Here is a 21,395-nt window from a genome sequence, read left to right as displayed (position 1 = left end):
CTCATATCAGTCTTCTTCACTGGTTCCTTCTCATCATCCTAACTCAGAACAAGTGTTTCAGGCCTCTACCCTTGCACCTTCCTTTCACTATCTACACTCACCCTGGCTCATCCAGGCCATGCTTGCCAGCTAGAGGACCTGCAAATGTACCTGGCACATAGAACCTTTGCAGATTCAGATACCCAACTGATTACTTGACATCTCCACTTAGTTGTCTAATAGCTATCACAAATTAAAGGTCTGAAATCTAATTCTTTATCTCATATCCTCACACACACTTGATACTCCCACAGTCTTCCCAATCATGGTAAATGTGGCTGTTACAACATTGTCCACCCAATATGTTCTTGCAATGTGACTTTAACCCGCCTTCATTGAGTGGTATTGTGTCTGTCTCTCTCCCTTTAATCCGAGTGTACCTTTGTGACTACCTTGCCCAATAAAGTATGGATGAAGTGACAGGTGATTTTTTTTTAAGACTACATCTTGAAAATTCCATGAATTTCCATTTGATTCTCTTGAGTCATTCATTCTCGGAACCTACCTGCTGTGCTATATGGAAGCCTGATCTGACCCACATGGAAAGATTGCCTGAGAGGTCATATGTAGGTCCACCTAACAGCAAAGCTGAGGTCCTGACCAAAAGATAGTATCAACTGCTAGACAAGTGAATGAAGATAATTCCAGTCCTCCACTGTTGAGTCAAGCCCAGGCTTTCCAGATATTGTAAAAGAGAGACAAGGGGTCCCCTGGATTCTGTTTAAACCTACCCATTGAACCTGTGAGCAAAATATGGCTATGTTTTCACCACTTAGTACAACAATAGTAACTGAAATGGATTTGCCAGTTGTAAAACACCTATTTTTTTCCTTTTTCTCATACCCACACTCAACCTATCAGTAAATCCTGTGAAATCTAGCTCTTCCTTTGAAATCCATTTAGAGTCTATGAATTCACATCACTCTCACTCTGTTTGGACTAGTACAGTAGCCTCATAATTAATCTTGCTTCTACCTTCCCTCTTATACTATCTATTCTCTACATGATGTAAAGAACAGTCTTTTAAAAATATATGTCACTTCAACACCCAAAACCCTCCAATGTCTTTCTCTGTGATACAGCTTAAAAGCTAAAGTCCTTATGGCCTATAAGACACTTCACGATCTGGACCTCTACCAACTTGCTAACCTTATTCTTCTTTCCTCTCTCCGCCTTGCTTATCTTATTCTAGGTGCAATGACCTCCTTGCTCTGCCTTAAAAATACCTAGCACACTCATACCTCAGGGCCTTTGTACTTGCTGTTCCCTCTGCCTGGAATATGTATGCCCCAAATAGCCATGTGACCACTTGCTCATTTCCTCAAGTTCTGTGGTCAAAAGTTACTTTGTAAAAGAGGTCTTCTCCAAACAATTTACATAAAATAGCATATCTTATACCCATCATTCTCTATTCTTTTTTTTTTTCATTCTCTATTCTTATTCTGATTTACCATCACCTGAATTGTTATACATTTGACTTTTTTTTTTTTTTTTTTTTTTTTTTTGCTTATGGTCTCTCTCCTATAGGAGGAAAGCTTCTTACAGACAAAAACTTTGTCTTATTCCAAGTTCTAGTCCCCAGAACTACAGTGGTCCCTCGTGATAGCAGAACTCAATACTTATTGCTTTGTCGTTAAATATCATTCCAAGCAAAGGGAAGATTAAGTATAAAGACCCTAAAATAGGAACCAGCTTGACTTGCCTCAGAAGCAGTGTGACCATGCCAGAGTGTTCATGGGGGAGAGCAAATCATGTGAGGCAGCACAGAAATCAAAGGGCAGACCACACAGGTCCGTTTAAGGCTACGGCAAAAACCAAGGGGAAAAAACTGAAGGACAGTGATGTGATCTCATTGGCGTTTTAAGAACGTAAGTCTGGATATCTATGGAAGATAGCCTGTAGGAAGGCTAAGAGAAGAACTGTTAGGGAGATCTGTTCAGATGGCTTTAGTAATTCAGATAAGCAGAAGATGACTGTGACGGTCACGACAAAGGGCTCCTAGGTGATCAGACACAGAATGTGTTTTGAAAGCAGAGGTGTCTCTCATGTATTGTCACCCTCAAAAAAAAAAAAACAAAAAAAAAAAGAAAGAGGAAAAAAAAAAGAAAGCAGAGGTGAACAGATTTGTATTTTGAATATAAGTTGATGAAAGCCACTAGGGAGGACTCCTAGATTTTTGCCCTTAGCAAATGGCTAAACCATGGTACTGTTTTAGCAGAGGTCTGACTTTTTTTTTTTTTTTTTGAGGTCTGATTTTAAACAAGGGTCCTATTTTCATATGATGAATTCAGAATTGACAATCAAGTCTCAAAGTGATGCTCAATTATATGATGATTTAGAAAAACTTAAGTTCTGAGAACCAATGAGAAAATACTTGGGAGTCTCAGAAAGCCCTAGACATGGTACCTAAACTGGAATAAAAATATGCTTAGAGGTTAGCAGTGACATCCTCACATAATGGAAACCCATGAATGCCCCTGTCTTGGAGAAGCACCCACAACACCTGCATGCATAGACAGCCTAGAACAACCTGGTATCTGGCAGGCAAGCCATCAAGAAAATTCCATAAACAAAGACTTCTGTCCATGGAGACATAGCCCTTCAGAACATTTATAGATGCTCCAGGAAAAGAAATTATGATAAAACCCCCAATATGAAACTACTCATATAAAGAATTAAGTACTTACACATCTTTCTCTGCACATAAAAGAAAACAAATTTGTAGGGCAGCTGTTGACGAGGGCTAAAAGGGAATGTAAAATATTGAACCACGTATAAGAAGTATAGGTCTGGAGGGAACAGCCATTAAAATGGGCTCCAGTGACTTGGCGCTATCAGAACAGAAAAAGGAAGCTTGCCTAAATATCTCTTCTCTTCCATAACTATGAAGACTTTCAACATATTTGTCATTCAGTTCCCTGAAAATATTTTGGCAGTCATTTTCTCCCTTTCTTCTCCAGAAGTAGAAATGAAAACTGATACTGTATTATCTTTTTTTTTTAAGATTTTTAATTTATTCATGAGAGACACACAGAGAGAAGCAGAGATATAGACAGAAGGAAAAGCAGGCTCCTCGCAGGGTGCCAGATGTGGGACTTGATCCTGGACTCAGGGATCAAGCCCTGAGCCAAAGCCAGATGCTCAATTGCTGAGCCACCCAGGCGTCCCTATTACTGTATTATCTTTAGTGTAATTATTCTGATATATATATATATTTTTTTATTTTTTCTTTAAATATTGACCCTATGGACTTTCTTTGTCCTGCCTATTTTTTAATTTTTCAATGGCCAAAAAAATAAAATGATTTTCTTCTCCTAGTCTGGAATCAACTGAGAGATAGACAAGTAAGAGGATCAAATGTCAGCTTTATTACTGATAAAGCTGATCAAAGAATGTAGCTTACAGGTGCAACCACAGTGAGCCCTTTAACACCCTCTAATACCCCCTGAATTGGACAGTTGCCAGCAATACTGGATAGCTGCCAGCCACTCAGAGGAGACCCTGTCCTGAAAGCTTCCGATAGAGGAGCAGAGAATGTCTGTGTCAGAGAGGAAGGAGCCTAAAGGCGCAATCTGGGCACAATCATTTCCTCCTGCCAAACCTAACCCCGATAGGAAGAAATGATGAGATGGAGAGAAACAGACATCTTCCTCTCATCCTTTTCTCTCCTGGAGAATGGAATAGAAATTACCCTCCTCCATGAAAACATGAAGAGTTAGGAATAAATGTTCCTCCATCTGACCCTCCTAAATTGGACAAATGAACTAAATTTTATCTTTACTTGTGGAGCTGGATTTAAAAAAAGAAAAACAGGGATCCCTGGGTGGCGCAGCGGTTTAGCGCCTGCCTTTGGCCCAGGGCGCGATCTTGGAGACCCGGGATCGAATCCCACGTCAGGCTCCCGGTGCATGGAGCCTGCTTCTCCCTCTGCCTCTCTCTCTCTCTCTCTCTCTCTGTGACTATCATAAATAAATAAAAATTAAAAAAAAAGAAAAACACAAAACAATCTTCTACATATGTTTTTCCTTTTCATTATATCTGACATACATGAATGAGATTGTTGGTGACTACAGGGCACAGATGCAGAAGTTTGAAACCTACTCCTTCCACCTCTATCTTATGGAATTAAGCAAAAACCAACCTTTTTGTTTTACCTGAAAAGTGACTCTACTCTTTCCTAGGGCTTTGTTAGAATCAAATGGAAACACATTTGAAGGGCTTGGTACTTGAGTGCTGAATTAATACCATCTTCTTTTTTCTAAGTCTGATTCAAGGCTGGTATAAGAATTAACATTTGTTTTGAATAAAACTTCACAACTTTGCCACTTGGTTGATCCTCACAGTCACTGGGACTAAAACTCAGGTTTATAAGGTCTTGTTTTCCATGTTAATGAAAGATTCCTTTCTAAAAACAAGAAACTACCATTGTTTATATATATATAAACTTTTTTAAACATTCAGGACATCAATCTTTGAAACACACACACAACAAAAGAAAACTCCACTACAAAACAAATATCTGCAGACCCTGAGGACTCTACCACAGTGCATGAACATGGCTAATATCACCTTGGGACAAAGTACTTTTCCAGGTTTACTTAGTAGGCCATGTGGAAAACATCAGATGTTTCGATCATGAGATGAAGATACTTTACAATCATGTATATTAAAAGCTAAAGAGAGTTTTATATACTTCCAACTCCTTTATTTTAGAAATATCTCAGAATCAAGATAAAGAATGGTTAAATGACTCAACATTGCACAATTCGTGTTCTAATTGTGTTTGGACTCCCGGCTCTGTGCTCCTTCCTCTCCTTCAGATCATGGAGGGAAACACAGAGAAGGGGATGTAGTGGGGATGTAGGATGACTGCAGACAACAGTACTATGAGAACCGAAAGAATAAGATAAGGGATGAAAGCAGAAAGTGGCCGGAACATTCTGAACACAAACATTGCTAATTTTGTGATAAGGTCCCAAATAAAATGTGTATTATGATTGCACCTTAGCCCTGTCCTGATCACAGAAGCAAGCTTGTACAATTTCCCTGGCCATTGACGCATTTATCACATTGATTCCATATTTCTACTTAGTGATGATTAAAAAATCTAAAGCAAGCAGACCGTTTGTAAAAATCAGTATCCTATCATGGTTTAAATATGAATTATTGAGCAAGTGGGCCAGAAATGGGCATGGAACTTTCCTGTAGCAGTAATAATGAACATTGTCATACAATTCTCTTGAGGGCAAGAGAGTGTGCTGACAGTGCTTTTTACTTAACAACACTGACAACCAACTCAAGCATAAGCATAGCCTCCATAGAGAAACATCTGCTGAACCAGAAATGTGGAGACACATGAAATCTGTGACCAAAAGAGAAGACAGCAATGGAAATGTGACTGCTCTGGGATTCAAATCTGTAACCTGCTCCTTAGCCCTACAGCTGATGCCCTGTACATTGAATGAAGCACTCACTCTAGGCCTGGTCATATATATGTGGGGAATCAATAGGAACCAACCAATATTCAAGAAGCAACTACTAAATCCCAAGCTCTGGGATGCAGAGAATGAACCATCTTTCTTAGTTTCAGGAAAAGGGTACGAAGAGCCCTAGAGAGCAGGGAGACAGAGACAGACTTAGAACTCATCCAATGTCTCCCCTGGAAGCCAAGGCACAGAATGGTAAGGAGTTCCAGGTAGTGGCAAAAACAGAATGCCAGTTTCCTGACTCCTGGCACAGTGTGGTTTCCCATATACCAGCTCAAAATGAAACTACTCTATTTGACACCATTTTTTCCCTTTCTTTCGGGTTTAAAAATCTTCGTTTCCAACTTTTAGAAGAAATTTTCTAGCCAAAACTTTCTAATTAAATATCATTGAACCAGGGTAGCCTGGGTGGCTCAGTGGTTGAGCAGCTACCTTTGGCTCAGGTCCTGATCCTGGGGTCCTGGAATCAAGTCCCTCCATTGGGCTTCCTGCAGGAAGCCTGCTTCTTCCTCTGCCTATGTCTCTGCCTCTCTTTCTGTGTCTCTCATGAATAGATAAAATATTTAAAAAATATATATATCATGGAACTATATTCCCATCTGATAGCATAAAACAATCTCAAACTGAGGGATTTCCCCCAAATACTAAAAAAAAAAAAAAAAAAAAAAAAAAAAAAAAAAAAATACACTGTTATACCACATAGTCTATTTTATTTGTATTTTTAAAAATAATCTCTACACTCAAAATGGAGCTCAAACTCACAACCCCAAGATCAAGAGTCACACACTCCACCAACTGAGCCAGCCAGGCACCCCAGCACAGAATATATTTAAAGGGAAAAGGAAACCATTTAATCTACAGAAGGAAGAATCTAAGCAGGTTCTGCAGACCAATAAGAATTATGCAGTCACAACCCACAGCTCCAGTTCTCTCCTAAGCAAGCCCTGCAATGGTAACAAGTGAAAAGATGGGCTTTATTCTTTGAACATTGGACAAAGATGGCCTAGGTTACCCGAGACCTCCCAAAACTACTGCATTTACAATGCACACTGCATATACAATGTATAACTAAATTATACAGAGTGTGAGTTATGCACTCTGATATAACTCACATTAGCTACTCTCTTATTGAGAATTAGGAGCTCTCCAAATAATGAGTTAGTTCTACACAAACCCCTCTCCAAAAAATGTCCCCTGACAAGGCCTCATTTTCCTTACCACCTTTAAGTAAACAACTCCTTTGGAACGATTAAAATGCAGGCATCTAGAGAGCTTCAACTCTCAATGTAAAAGGCAGAGACTGAGGTTATCTTTCCTGATCTTTTTGTTCAGGGAATAAGTTGTTTTTGTTTCTGCCTCAGCACAACAACAAAAACAAAACTGCTATGAAACTGAAATTATTACCTTAGCTCAACAAATGGAAAAATCTGAGTGAAAAAACACAAAACCCAAACCAGAAAAACCCTTAATTTTACGTGAAACATTTCACCTAATTTGAAGCTTCACCAAAATCACATGATATACCTTATGCAAAATACCAGAGCTGGCTTGAGGGGATAAATACTGTTTGATTAAAAACAAAACAAAACAAAACAAAACAAAACAACAACAAAAAAAACCCTGCCTTTATGTAAGGATTAAAAAAAAAGGCAGTTTGAATTTTTGGAATGAATTAAAGCATAATCTTCCTATCTTTCTTGTCCTTGCTATAATTAACTAATTCAGACAGGTGAAATTTATCTTATTTTGAAACATTTAAATATATTAAGCCTGAAAATTAAGAGGCAATCAGTTATAAAACCTATTTCTGTTGAGCTAGAGCAAGTTCATGCTTTCAAATGTGAACACAGCAGATCCAAGAGTACCTGCCACTGCACACGCCTATATTATACACTGGGACCTAATTTATTCATCCGTTATTTATCGGTTAACTTATTATGGGGAAGAGATTCTGCTAGACCCTAGGGGAGATTCAAGTTATAAAATAATCCCTGCCCTCCTGGAAGTTGAAACATAATAGAAATAAAACACATACATCAATAATTATAGTACACGATTGCATGAAGTAAGGATCATGTCTGTATCGAGAAGTACCGAGAATATCCAAACATAGGTTATTTGCTTTTAAATAAATTCCTTTAAGAAGATAAATTTAAAGACTAATCACTACGCCTGAGAATAAAAGAAGGGCAAAATAAGGGTTATTTAAGAAACAAGAAATATCAAAATATAGAATCAGGTATACTTTGCAATTCATCACAAAGTCATAGGAACTCTTGAGATCAGAGAGTTTATGACTAATTTTTACTAAACAAAATATAAAATATTATGTTCTTCATGTAACTAATACAAGGACACAATTACAGGGGGCAAAATGCGACCTTTTAAAGTTTAAGTGCTACAAGTAACTAATTCAGGCAGGTGAAATTTATCTTATTTAAAAACATTCAAATAAATGAAGCCTGAAAAATAAAAGAGGCAGTTAGATAACAACACATACCTGCTGAACATTTACGCTCTGCTTGATGCACAAAGAATCAGAAAGGAAGCTCCCTGAAAGTAGGGAATATATGTCATTCACAACTCCATCCACAGTGCCCAGTATACTCCCTGGTGCAAAGGACACAGGCAGTTAATACTGTTAAGAAATTAACTTAAGGGGCACCTAGCTGGCTCAGTCAGTTGGGTGTCTGCCTTCGGCCACAATCCCAGGGTTCTGGGATCAAGCCCCACATGGGTTTCCCAACTCCACAGGGAGCCTGCCTGTCCCTTACCCACTCTCCCTGCTTGTGCCCTAAGAAACAAAGTCTTTAAAAAAATAAACTTTGAGGAATAATTGAATACATGAATGATAGAATCCTAACTTTTGGCATTTATCTCAGTTAACTTGTTCCAAACTACTCCTAGGGAAAAAAAAAATCTATCAATTTGCAGTGGGGAAGCTAAGAATAAAGCAACAACAACAACAACACAAAACAAAGTGAAAAAAGAAAAAGGGGAACAAAGATGATTAATGTCAACACAACATATCTATTTCTGAGTTTCCTAGCAGTCAAGAGAAAAGGGAAGCAATTAATTTTGCAGTTCTCATTGTCTGACTAAAGGAAGCACCAGTCTTCAGAGAAGCAGATATTTTCTTGAAACTTTATTATAAGAGAAATTTTTCTTGTATAAAGTTATACGTATAGGACTTACATATATATGGAACTCTGAGTATCTTAATGGGCAATGATGTCAATAGCCTTTTGCAGAAGATACACAAAAGCTCTTTCTGGGGTCCTTTGTTTTAACAGACTTGATAAAAACCAAAAGAATGGGAATAAACTGTAACTAAAATAAGGCATTTTTATTGGAAGTTAAGTTTGCTGCTTTCTGATACTTTAACATAAATAAATTTTGGAAAAATGTTGAGGAATAAGTGTAGAATGCCACCAATCTCAAGTGCCAGTCATCTCTCCTTGATGCTATTGATAGGAACTGGATGGTAGTCAATTCAAGGTCGTTGAGGTCTTTGGAAAGAATGCTCAAACTCTAGACTCCTGTCTTTCTTAATTAGAGGCTTACCACATATACCTCTAAAGCTTAGAATTAAGACATAAAAGTCTAAATTTGAAGACATTAAAACCAGTTTTTAAAAGGGGGCTCACACTAAAAACAAGTCAGAAGGAAACTTGGAGATAATTTAATAAAAACTATGTGGACAACTTGCTTTGATCATATTTTTAAATCTAATTTATTGAAGATATTGTAAGACCAATTTAGATTTTAAGATTTCTATTTCTATAAAGATTAAAAATTATCTCCTGTTTTTAGATCTTTAAACTTGTTTTTGGAAACAGTTCATGTAAAGGATGAATTATCCACCATTTTGATTATCTATATAATTTCTCAAATACTTTAGTAAAGAGGAACTTACTAGATTTAGTAAAGAGGAACTTACTAGATTTAGTAAAGAGGAACTTACTAGAACTTACTAAAACTGGATTTCTAACTATGTTAGAAATTTACTCAAGGAACTCAAGGAACATTACTCACATTTACTCAAGGAACTAGAATATATAATTTCTAGAAGATCAAAGATTACAATTTACCATTCTTCCTTACCAACAATCATTTTATTTCTCCAAACCAAAGACAGAAAATATTCAGTAGCGGCATCTAGAAGCAAAGTCAAGCACCACAGGCCAAGGAGATGGCAATATTAACAGTTTTGCAGAAGTTACCAATTCCACTGGTTGAAGCTTTGTTTCAGTTTACCTAAGAGTCTTAACAACTAGCTTAGCTGTACACCAGTACAAATCCATTGCAAATCATCCCATGACAATAAGGATGGGATTTGAAATTCATTTTCATAGAAGTTCCCTGAAGTCATGCTATAAATTTTTTTAGCACAAAATTGACCTTAAAGGTCTGCTAAAATATTAAATGCATGTTTAAAATATTAATCATTTCTTTATTGTAAAATCCTATCTGTTCAAACAGTATTCATGCACTTGAAAGAAAAATCTGATTGCTTTTATTTCTAATCCCTATTTTCTTATCACTTCCAAGTTTCTAATTTGTTATGGTTGTATATTCCACAAAGCACTTAACTAAAAGAGATCATTAGGAAATGCGGGGAAATAGCAAGCAAGAAGTCTGAGGGATGAGTACTTAAAGCGGTTTGAAAACAAATAGGACATTATATAAAGCAAGTTATCAAGCTCCCTCCCACCCACAACTGAATAGCAAGTACATTTGATTTAATGATGTGTAGCTGATTTTTTAGTGTTTACCACAGATCTGTAGGGAATTTCTGAATGACCAACTAGGCAGATGGAGAACCAAACCAGAAAACATGCAAATACATATTAAGCATCGAAAATGCCAAATCAACAAAAATTTGTAAAGTATCTCCTGCAATAAAGGGTCTCCTGTTGGAAATTATAAAGTATTTCCAACTATGTGCATACCTGCCAACTCCATGAGATGTTATGAAAAGAATGAATGAAAAGATGGGTTCTGCCCAGAGTTTATATGCTTGTTGGAATGAAAACATATTTATGTAACTCATTTTTTCTCATAACCAGTTTTCCATGACACAATACTTTAAAACCGTATTATACTTTTACTCATTGTACGAAGGACACCTGTACATTTTCTTAAGAATGGTAACAGGTTAGAATCCTTTGGCTTGGGGGATCCCTGTGTGGCTCAGTGGTTTAGCGCCTGCCTTTGGCCCAGGGCGCGATCTTGGAGTCCCGGGATCGAGTCCCGCGTCGGGCTCTTGGCATGGAGCCTGCTTCTCCCTCTGCCTGTGTCTCTGCCTCTCTCTCTCTCTCTCTCTCTCTCTCTCTATGTCTATCATAAATAAATAAATATTTAAAAAAATTTAAAAAAAAGAATCCTTTGGCTTGTGTTAGAAATGTATGCTTTGTAGACCTTGTCCACAAAACTGGATTTCTAACTATGTGCTTGACTTATACTTTTGTTGTTGTTCTCATGAGAACTAAGTTGGTTGACATCTTGAATGATTGTCCTCCCAAAACAAACAAAACCATAAACAGCAATATTCTTTAATCAGATGCTACAAGATGGTTAAGAGAATGCTACAATAGATGCTACAAGATGGTTTATTTATGCTACTTAAAAGTCAAAGTAGAAGTAGAAACTGAATAGGATGGTTGAACGTAAAGACAACTTTACTCTTCAATAATTCCAGCTGAAACCCTCTGAAATTAATGAAGTAGCTAGTGATGTCCAAAAACAGTTCCAATATGGGTATATATGAAAAATACCTAGGCCCTGTACACATGCATTGGCAAAGAATAATTTCCCAGGGCTGGCACAACAAGACTGTCAAGGCCTGGAGCTCTGGATGACAGATAATAGGCTGAGTGACATGGCTTGTTGACCAGAAGAATTACTGCTTTGTATGGCTCTGTCTGGTGCTGAAAGGCTGGGTGGGAGAGAAGGCAGCAAGTCCATAGTTTTAGGCTCCTCTGACTTGGCAAAGAGATCTCACATTCCATGTGGCAGCCATAATCACAAAAACCTCAGGTGTGTCTCTATGAAACACATGAAGCCCTGCATATACCTTGCAATATATATTCTTTGTCAGAAATGACCCAGAGTAAAAGCAAATTTGAACTCCAAGTCAATGATCTTGCCCATTTTGAATCTAAGTAAGACTCCTAGGTCTAGCCTAGCAGAAATACAAAGTAGGATTTAGAATTAAAGTTAAAAGTGGGTTACTAATAATTATCTTCTAAACTTTCATGAAATTGGAAGACTTGAGGTTAACTCAGTGGTATAATTGCATTGTGTGTGTGGCCACCGCTACTTTTTATATCATTTCCACATTGTTAGGTAGAATGCTGTGGTTTACTTCAAATTAATATCCTATAGCACTATTCCATAATTTTATTTATATATGCACTGTAAAATATTTAGGTTACAAAGAACTCATTATCTTGGGATATTATAAGTATTCAAATACTAAGGAATGTGTAATAAAATTGTAAGACATGGTCTTCTATTCAGGATATATATTATTAGCATGTTCTTTGTTATGGGTCATAAAAACCACTAACTATACAAAGTTTTTTTATTCACTAAGTATTTATGGAACATCTGCTTTCTTCAAACCACAACACTCAGAACCATGAGAACATAAAGCCAGGAAACAAAGCCGGTCCCTGAGGAACTTATAAAGAGAATGAAGTGTGAAGATACCTACGGAAGGCCAGGAGAGAAATTTCAAGGCACAGAGGCACATTCCTCAGCCCTGCCCAACACTGTGGTGCCTACTTCTGGACCAATTCTCTGTTCAAAGAGAGCTACAGGTGTGCTCCTTGCCCTCAGGGAGTTCACAGTCTACTAGAAGGATAGGTATGAACATTAAAAATGTCCATTTCTCAATACTACATGATGTTCCAGAAATATGCACAAGTACAGATTAAAAATGTAATTACTAGGAGAATGTCAAGATCAGCTCTACAGTGGTTTTATAGAGATGACTTCCTGTAATAAGGGAGTCTGAATCTGGGCATTAAAAGGACACAGAGGATGAGGACAGAAGAAAGGACAGCATTGCAGAGGCATTTTGGGTGATGGGAACAAAATGCACTTAATCCCTGAGACAGGAATCCATAGCAGGAGCTGTGTAGGGCTAATAAGGATCAGACAGACAGGAGACAAGGGATAGGAAAGCAGTGGTGAGGCAGGAGTTGCAGAGTTCAGGAATGGTCAGTGGAGATCAGATTTGAATATCAAACTGCAGGGTGGGACTCAGTTTGATGGCCACTGAGATGTACTAGGGGTGGAATCATTACTGTTGAAGAGTGAGATCTCTAGAAAGGCAGACTCTGAAACAAAGTTAAGGTTTAGAGAGGTTCTCTTGGGATCAACGCCTGGGCAGGAAAAAGGAGAAAGCAGAATGGGCCCCAGGGAGAAGTCCTGACTCCACAGGGAGCTTTGCAGCAGAAACGGCCATGGAGCAAGAGTGTCAGGTGTTGGGTCTTTATGCTTCTGCTGCAGGCTGTCATTGTATGTGGCCCATTCTGGGACAGGTGTGACCTTGGACCAGACAGCTCTCTGACACCACAGCAATCCCTAAAAGGGGCTGTCCACTTGTAATCCTTGCACTAGCTGGGACAAATCACTTTTTGAAAGAGGATCTGGAGAATTATGGATGTCAGATTTACATAACAGTGCAATGCAGTGGTTCTTGATGCATGGACCTGCAACCAGCAATAGTCCATCACTTGAGGCCTTGTTAGATATGCAAAATTCCTGACATCACACAAGACTTAGTGAAATAATCTCTAAGGAGATTGGAGAACAGGACCATCCAGGAATTTGCTTACCTAGATTTCCAGGTGCTTAGGATACACATTGAAAAATGAGTTAAGTAAACCAGTGAGTAAATAAAGAATAGTCTCATTTCCCAAAGTTCTACATCTACTGCTTTGAAACATGTAAACGCTCTTAAAAAATAATGAATAAGAAGCTTTATTATCTATATACAATAAACTCAAATATCAAGGATTGATAAACACTCACACTATGATCATGCTATTGGATATTTAATAGTCTCATTTCCCAAAGTTCTACATCTACTGCTTTGAAACATGTAAACCCTCTTAAAAAATAATGAATAAGAAGCTTTATTATCTATATACAATAAACTCAAATATCAAGGATTGATAAACACTCAGTATGATCATGCTATTGGATATTTAATTTTTTTTGGATATTTAATATTTAAATACTATCCTCCTTTCACTCCAGTTACTATTTTTGGATTAAAAAATTCTGCATAGTAAGAAGCTTGTGAACCCTGAATATGTTCATAGCACAAGTTCATATCACCCTAAACTCTTCTGTTACTGGTTGGTCTGCATTTCTGGAGCAAAACCTAACTTCATGCAGTCTGAGGTCTCATGACTAATAAATAGTTCACCTATCACTCATGGGATTGACCAAACCCAGTCAGAAGTCAGGGTACTTGGAACTCTGGTTTCAAATGTACACTGAATCCTGTGGTACCCTAACCCCCAAATGCATTCTCCTGTTCTTTCTGGGCACATGATGGCTCAGCTAGAGGCAATACCTCCTAGCCTTCCTTGCAGCGTGGAATGGCCATGTAAGTCCGGGTCAGTAGAATGTGAACAAAATGAAGCATGCAATTTCTGGCTATCTTCAAATAAAAGACAACCAGCTTTCCTTGAACTTCTTTCCCAACCCATTTTCACCAGGGGCTGGAATGCAGAAGTGTCAGGAATCTAGCTTTGACTATGCTGAGGAGTATAATTTAGAAGACATAAGTAAAGCACATAAGGAATCTAGGTCTCCAAATGGTGTAAATGTGCAAAAGCAACCCAGACAGTCTAGGACGGAAATTTGAGAAATAAACCTCTCCCATTTTTGTTCAACCGCTTTACCTTTACCCTGACTTGTACACTTATAGCCAACTGTGTCACAAGGCAGCATCCGTAATTAAATAAGGAAAGGAGGTCACTGATGTCCTTCATATTCCTGAACAGCTTGGAAATAATTTTTTTGTAAATATTATTATGGATACCACATTGAAGTGTTTCTCCTATTCTTGGACAGAGGATAAGTTAGCCCCATCTGCTTTTCAAAGATAGGAGAGCAATTCAGAAGTCCTACGGAATAAATAACAAAGACACCCAGTAAATACTTCATCTACTACTGATATAATGTAGATTACTTAAAGTTTAACAGAAAACTTAAATTTCCAAGGACCAAACTTACCAGAATGCTATCTGGTAAACTTTGGTCAGTAGTACAAATCAGTACTAGATTTGAAGGTAAGCTTCATGAGGGTAATGAATAGCATATTAGATAAATCCACAGAACCCAGAAAAAATTCCTGGCACGTAATAGGCACTAGGTAAGATTATAGAATGAATGACTTCTCTTGTGCTCTAATATTTGAATGATCAGAGTAGACAAGTAGAGAATAGCTAAAGATTTTCATGTATCCTAAAATACATTAAGCTTTCTCAAAATAAACTATAATCAAGTATTTTGTTATTACATAAAGAAAAATCCCATGATCTAATTAACCTAACTTTTGCTATTGAACTTACTGATTAAATTCAAGATTTATGAACAATTGTGTCAAGGGAAAAATATAAATTCCTAGAGCTATTAAGAAAAATATAGAATATGAAATTGCATCTTATCACAACTGAATAAACACAGGGAGTTCTCCTATAACAATGGAATAACATTGGCCATTACAATCAGGCTTGTTATGTTTAGACATGGTATTTTGAAGCTTTTCTAAAATCTGTAAATTAATAAAGAGATATGTCTAATGCTAAACGCAGAGCACATATTTTATATCAGGTAAAAAGATTAAAAAAAAAAAGACTATTTTGACATTCTCTAGTCTGTCTTCAAGCTTTCAGTAAACGACTCCAGCTGGATCAGTTGCTAAAGCAGGCAAACCATTAATCCAATAAATCCATTAGTGGACCAGTTATCTTTGTTCCATTTTAAGGAAAAAGACTCTACCCTTTACTAGGAAGGGTTATTATTGATCACTGAGGGAGTAGTAAGATGGATAGGTTAATCCATAAAACTGTGTACTAGGAAAACAGTGCAAACCTTTTGTATATTTTCAAGGCAAGGAGTTCAAATGTTAGTGTTCAAGAGAGTTGGTTCATGTTCTGGCTCTGAAGTTCATCAGTCTGGGTGACTCACGTTAGACTTCACTGTACCATAATTTTTCATTATATCCAGTGCACATGTTATTTCTCATCCATTTACCTCATGGAAACATTAACAGATTAACATGATTAACTGTCATAAAATAGAACCAGGACTATGGAAAGATGTATGGATCCAAGATACTATTAAACCTATTTTATTACTAGACAAGATTTATCCATAGTTTCAAAAGTATTCCATGTCTCAGTCCTTATTATCTGTGTGCTTTAGAAGATAATCCTCTTCATTCTATGTTAAGCATGAAGAATTTTTAATCTTAGGAGAAAAAAAAAAGAAATGGTTGGCCTCAAAAAACATATCCAATTAAAGGGATACTACACACTAAAATAGCAATTAAGATAATAAGATATTTCTGTGCTCAGATCTGTGCCTGCCAAATTTCTGGTTAACTTCCCAATATAGAAATATGATCCAATTCAAACGCTTTAAAAAAAAAAAAAAACCCTCACATTTTCTGGCATATTCAGAGAATGGTGATGTGAAAGAGGAGAAAATCTTAATCTTGCCAGAATTTACAAGGGAATGTGAGAAACTAAAAAGCATTAAAAAAAGTTAAATATTTTCTTAGGATGAATTGCTCCCATAATCAAGCAGTCAGTATCCATCTCCATATCACTTCTTGGTCACTATTGATCGGCTTATTATGGCTCTTAGTTTTAAAATGTTTCTGCGTGCACATTAAAGTCAATAACATGCTCTCATTTTAAATATCCTTGAAGACACTTACCCTGGTTTTCCCTTTTCTGAGCAGCTTTATTCTTGGAGCAGATTCTTCTAGTCCTCCTGGAGTTCTGCTCCATTTTAAAACTGATAAAAAAAAAAAAAAAAAAAAAAAAAGGAACTAACTCTAATTTAGTAGCCTCTTCCTTATTTTCAACCCAGAAAGACATTTCTCTGTTTGGCCGTGAACAAAAAAAAAAAAAAAAACCTTAAAGGGGCATCTAAACTTTCCAACATTTGGATGAAAACTCTTTTACTCCATCTCCATTGTGAACAAAAGAAAAAGAGGGAACAAACATCCCCACCACTTCCTAATGATTTCCCTTTGTTAGTGGCACCTTCCTCTTCCTAGTCACTCAGACACAAAGTCTAATTTATGCCAAGGAGTACTTGATAATTTGAAATACATTACTTAGGATTCACGTGAAAGTAACTGGTATTCCCAAAACAGGGATCTGAGATAATCACTTAAATACACACACACACACACACAAATTTTAAAAATGATTAAACTTTAATATTTTGGAATCTTTAAATTCATTCTTTTTTTTACACCACCTCATTAATTTTATAGTTATTTAGAGTGTCAGCCTCCCAGGTAAACAACAAATTATCAATTCCATATAGAAGTCCTATCATCCTCACAAAACTGACGCCCTCCCCCGGCTAACTTACTGACTCTGGACTTTCCTTCAAACCTGATAGGTCAGAAGAAATCAGGGTAACTTCTGCTCCAGTTGATGTTATGCATTGCCTTAATATCTGTGTGTTAGGATTATAATGGTTTTCTAGAGCTACACACCGCCTAAAGGTTCTTGCTTAAGAAAAAGTTACAAGTGAGCTGGCTGAAATATTTTCAAACAGTTTTAATTTTACCTTAAAAAAAAAAAAGATTGCTAAAGGTAAGGACAGGAAGTTGTAAAATAATGATTTTCTTACAATAATTACATTTCACTACATACTCTTCACTCAATGTCCGCTTAAAATACATATTTGGATAGAGACATAAGCTGTCTTAAGATAAGCTAAGGACTGTAAAATTCCATTTAGATACCTTCTGTTGAGAATAATTTCATTTTTATTTTGTGCCAATATCCTAGCACACACCTAGGAAGGTGGCATGGTGGCAGTAGGCTACAGAAATTGGAACATCCGCCATGGGCTAATGATCTCGTACATTTGCTGTCATCCAACATTTCAAATCTTTAGTCTGCAATTATAATAGGGGCAGGGAATCAAGAGTTTCTTTATTTTAGGCAGCCCTTTATTAATGAATGCAGTCACTAAAAGGCTAATTGTATCTTCTGAGCTATTAATTGACTTAGCTCCAAGACGACTGTATAAAACATATGGTGCAAGATCCAAGCAACTGTCCAGGGCTGTGCACAGGGGGCATTTGGCTTCTTTTTGAAAAGAAGAACCAAAGGTAATCCCTTTGCAGCTGCAGTGCAGATGGTTTTCTTTACACCATTTCACTGAATACTAAACAGAAACTGGGAAAAGTTTGAAAACATAATAAACAAACAGCTGAGTGTTAGCTTAAATGCTCTCTGCATCTATCAGAGAGAAGCATTCAGAATCTCTGGATGTTTACCAGATAGTTTAAAAGAAAAACAGAGATGTGAAAACTGAATGAAATGATTTTAAATTTGTACCTAAATACGGTTCTATGTGGTTCTCTTCAAAGTAACAATATAATTAAATCTCTCTGAAACTTCATTTATGGGTGTCATGATTCATAATCCTCGACATCATCAAAAGTTTAGGTTTTTCTGAAAATATGCTGAGATGAGTAAAGCTGCAATCACCTTTCCCTAAAGGAGTTACATGGAATCATGGAGACATCTGTTACTTTCATTCTTCCTCCTTTCTGTGGCAACCTAACACTGCCTTCCCTCAAAATAAAAATGTGCAGTGAAGCTCAGTTACCATTTCAACTTCACACTCACTTATTCTACTTTAGCAGGAAGAGAATATTAAATTGAAGACTGGTTTGTAGACAGGAAAAGAGCAAAATCATATCAATTAATGGGTGTGGCCTCTTAATAGCCTCAAGGTAATAAAAGTATATTAAGTTCAATGAAGAACACTAAGATATTAATATTAAAAAAAATCTGGTTACACAGATAGGGATTTGACACTCCTCTAGACATTGGAGTTGCAGCAATAACAAAACACTGTCATGCATATAGACATACACACCTAATACTTCGTATGTAACTAGAAAGAAGACCAAAATATCACCACTTTTAGTTTCAAATTATGGATTCAACTAATAGGATTATGGCTACTATTTATGCGTAATTTTTCTTGTTTTTGCTTAGCTGCTATCTGAATTTTCCAAAACTAACATATATTACATTTATAAGAAAGAGCTATTTAGAAGACTATGGTAGATGCATATTAACAGCAAGCAGTTTCCAACCAAATTATGGTATCACTCTATGTAAACTTACGGACTAGGTAAACACAGTAATTTCTTCCTGGGTTCTCAAACCTCCTAGAAAAATCAAGTATTAAAATAAAGACCTTCAAAAATCGAAATAAACCATTACTGCATTTCTCGAACAGGGCAACGAGGTGCTTCATCACTTAGATAGTTCTTGAGCTTGTAAACAGCACAATTCAGTCGAAATATGTTCTGAAGCCCGGCTAGCCAATGGCATCACACCCAGAATAACCTCAAAGAAAAGAAACACTCTACCTCTTCTCCACTGCTCTCCTCTTCCCCATACTTGAGTTCCATAAGCTTTTCACACACTTTGCAAAACAGCAATAGCCTTGCATTATGGAAAAAAAAAAAAAAAGCAAAGACAAACCAAGCCAACGCCAGCTCTAAGTGGTTGGTCGCTGGCGTGACGTCTCGTCTCCTAAATGCCTGCCATCTGGAGCGGGCATCCTTGCCGCTCTGCCTTGCCAGCATCCAGCTCCTTCCCGACTCTCAGCTCAGAGTGTGTTTGCTCATCCCTTGTTTAGGCCTCTTAATTTCTTTCTTCTCACTTGCTTGCCTTTCACTTAACTTGGTAAAACACTACAGCGGCTGCATTTCATTCACTTACCAATGTTCAGCTAGAAAGGACCATACAGGATTATCATATGGCTGCTGTTATCATTTCCAGCCCAACAAGTACAAAGATTCCATCGAGATCCTTCGGGCAGAGAAGTTGTGCTGTGCCACACTGGGGAGGCAACTGGTTGAAAGTTGAGAGGGTGCGTTTCCCATAGGAACCATCTTTTCTCCCCACCACCCTCCAAAAAAAAAAAATGTTAATAAACTGGGAAGCGTGGGAGCCCTTTCTGTATATTCGTTAGTTACTAAACAGCCTACAAAGAAAAAGATATGTTGAATTTTTGACATGAGTATGAAGGTCGAAGTCTAGGATACACAGCTGCTTGTGAGGACTTGGGCCATGAGGAGAGCTTCGATGGGCCTCAAATATCCCTAGAAGGTTACTGCTTCTCAGTAGCAGAGCTCGAAGCTGAAGGAGAAAGAGCCTACAGCCTAATTCAGCTTGAGAGTGGATTAGTCATGATGAAAGATACTCGAATTCGTTATAGGCTGCTGGGAAATTACTTGGGTCTCAAATATGTGGTCTTCTTCAAAGTAATAATACAATTAATCTCTCTCAAACTTTAATCATGAGTGCCATGACTCATTATGAAAAGCTTAGGTTTCTCTGAAAATGTTCTGTGATGGGTAAAGCTGAAGCCAATTCCATCTCTGTCAGGCCTGCAACCCAGAACACCACCGTACATTCCATAGGAGGGCAAAAGAGGCTGAGGTGGGTGACAAGGGACAGAGTTTTCAGGTGAACCAAAGACTCCCAGACCCATTTCCGAGGCTGAGGGTTTCTCCCATATGCTTGGATGTTTCTAACTTGTTTGTCAGGTAATGAGACCAGTAAAATGTATTAGTTCTTTATTGGCTTGTTAGTCCTTTTTCTTAAGGAACATTATTACTTCTTAGCAATTTTCTCTATTCCTACAATATTGCAAAATACTTTAATTTCCACATGGAATCCAAAAGCATCATAAGGTTTAATGAAAAAACTTTTACTTTGCAATTCTAGAATAAGCTTAGTGACTATAAAAGACGAGGTCACAGAAAAAAATCCTAAAATTCACAACTCTGAGACCTTAATGTCAAGCATTAGTCTAATGAGCAATGTGGTAAAGGGTAATATATTCATAAACAAATGAGGGTGGCAATTTATTTAGAAATAGCATACGGGGTTTATTCATCAAAGTGTCTGAACAGGTGAGGGCTGGGTATACAAACAACTTTACATTTTCTTTCTGTTTGGTTTTATCCCTATGAATTCTGGCATAAATGGTAGTTCAACTTCTGTAACAATTTACTTAGAATTGAAAATATTCTATGTATTTCGTTGTTTTATTTATTTTTAAATAATTTACCATATGTGACCTTGATTACTGGAGTAGTACGCAAATCTTGTAAACAAATCAAGAAATCTGGGACAATATTATCATGGAGAGCAGCTCTGTTTACTGTCCAGCATTCAGTACCCCTTCCTTTGGGAAAAGCCACCCTTTCCCAGCTGCTAACACGTGTGGTTTGGGTGGGCCTCACACTACCTCCTGGTTTTAGGGTGAGGCCCCCCATGAACAATAAGTTAACCATCTGACCACAGACATTGGCTCAGATACACCAATAACCCAAACCATTTATCAAGTAATGTTGAGAGCTTTGCTGCTACTTCTGCCTCTATTTCTCTTATGTAAGGATAATCACTGATACCAATTTGGTATGATTCCTTCCAGACTTATTTTTCTGTCACATGTAAGCCTATATATACACATATGCACACACGTATATAGACATTTATATACACCAATGCTTGCACAAATACCCCTACATGTATAGCTTCTAATTAGAGTGAAAGACTG

General features: G+C 37.3%; 1 protein-coding gene and 1 long non-coding RNA gene across 6 annotated transcripts in view; both read right to left on the bottom strand.

Moving 5' to 3' along the window:
* IMMP2L (inner mitochondrial membrane peptidase subunit 2) overlaps positions 1-21,395 on the bottom strand; it is an 847,197-nt gene that overhangs the window by 108,162 nt on the left and 717,640 nt on the right. Inside the window, exon 7 of one of the 5 annotated variants that reach the window (XM_072783444.1) lies at positions 8,026-8,078. The exons of the other annotated variants lie outside the window; for them this stretch is intronic. Within the exon in view, the coding sequence (XP_072639545.1) occupies positions 8,037-8,078 (42 nt within the window). The 3' untranslated portion in view covers positions 8,026-8,036. The remainder of the gene's footprint in view (positions 1-8,025; positions 8,079-21,395) is intronic. 5 annotated transcript variants of the gene reach the window in all.
* Positions 14,393-19,598, bottom strand: LOC140608653 (uncharacterized). The gene is made up of 3 exons (XR_012010617.1): positions 19,192-19,598; positions 16,495-16,574; positions 14,393-14,674 (listed from the first exon to the last, which is right to left on the bottom strand). It is a non-coding gene; the product is annotated as an uncharacterized lncRNA (long non-coding RNA).

The sequence above is a fragment of the Canis lupus genome, chromosome 18, assembly GCF_048164855.1.
Source record: "Canis lupus baileyi chromosome 18, mCanLup2.hap1, whole genome shotgun sequence".
In the NCBI taxonomy this organism is placed as follows: domain Eukaryota; kingdom Metazoa; phylum Chordata; class Mammalia; order Carnivora; family Canidae; genus Canis; species Canis lupus.
Note: the sequence above shows the minus strand (reverse complement) of the source record. Positions and strands in the feature narration are given on the sequence as shown.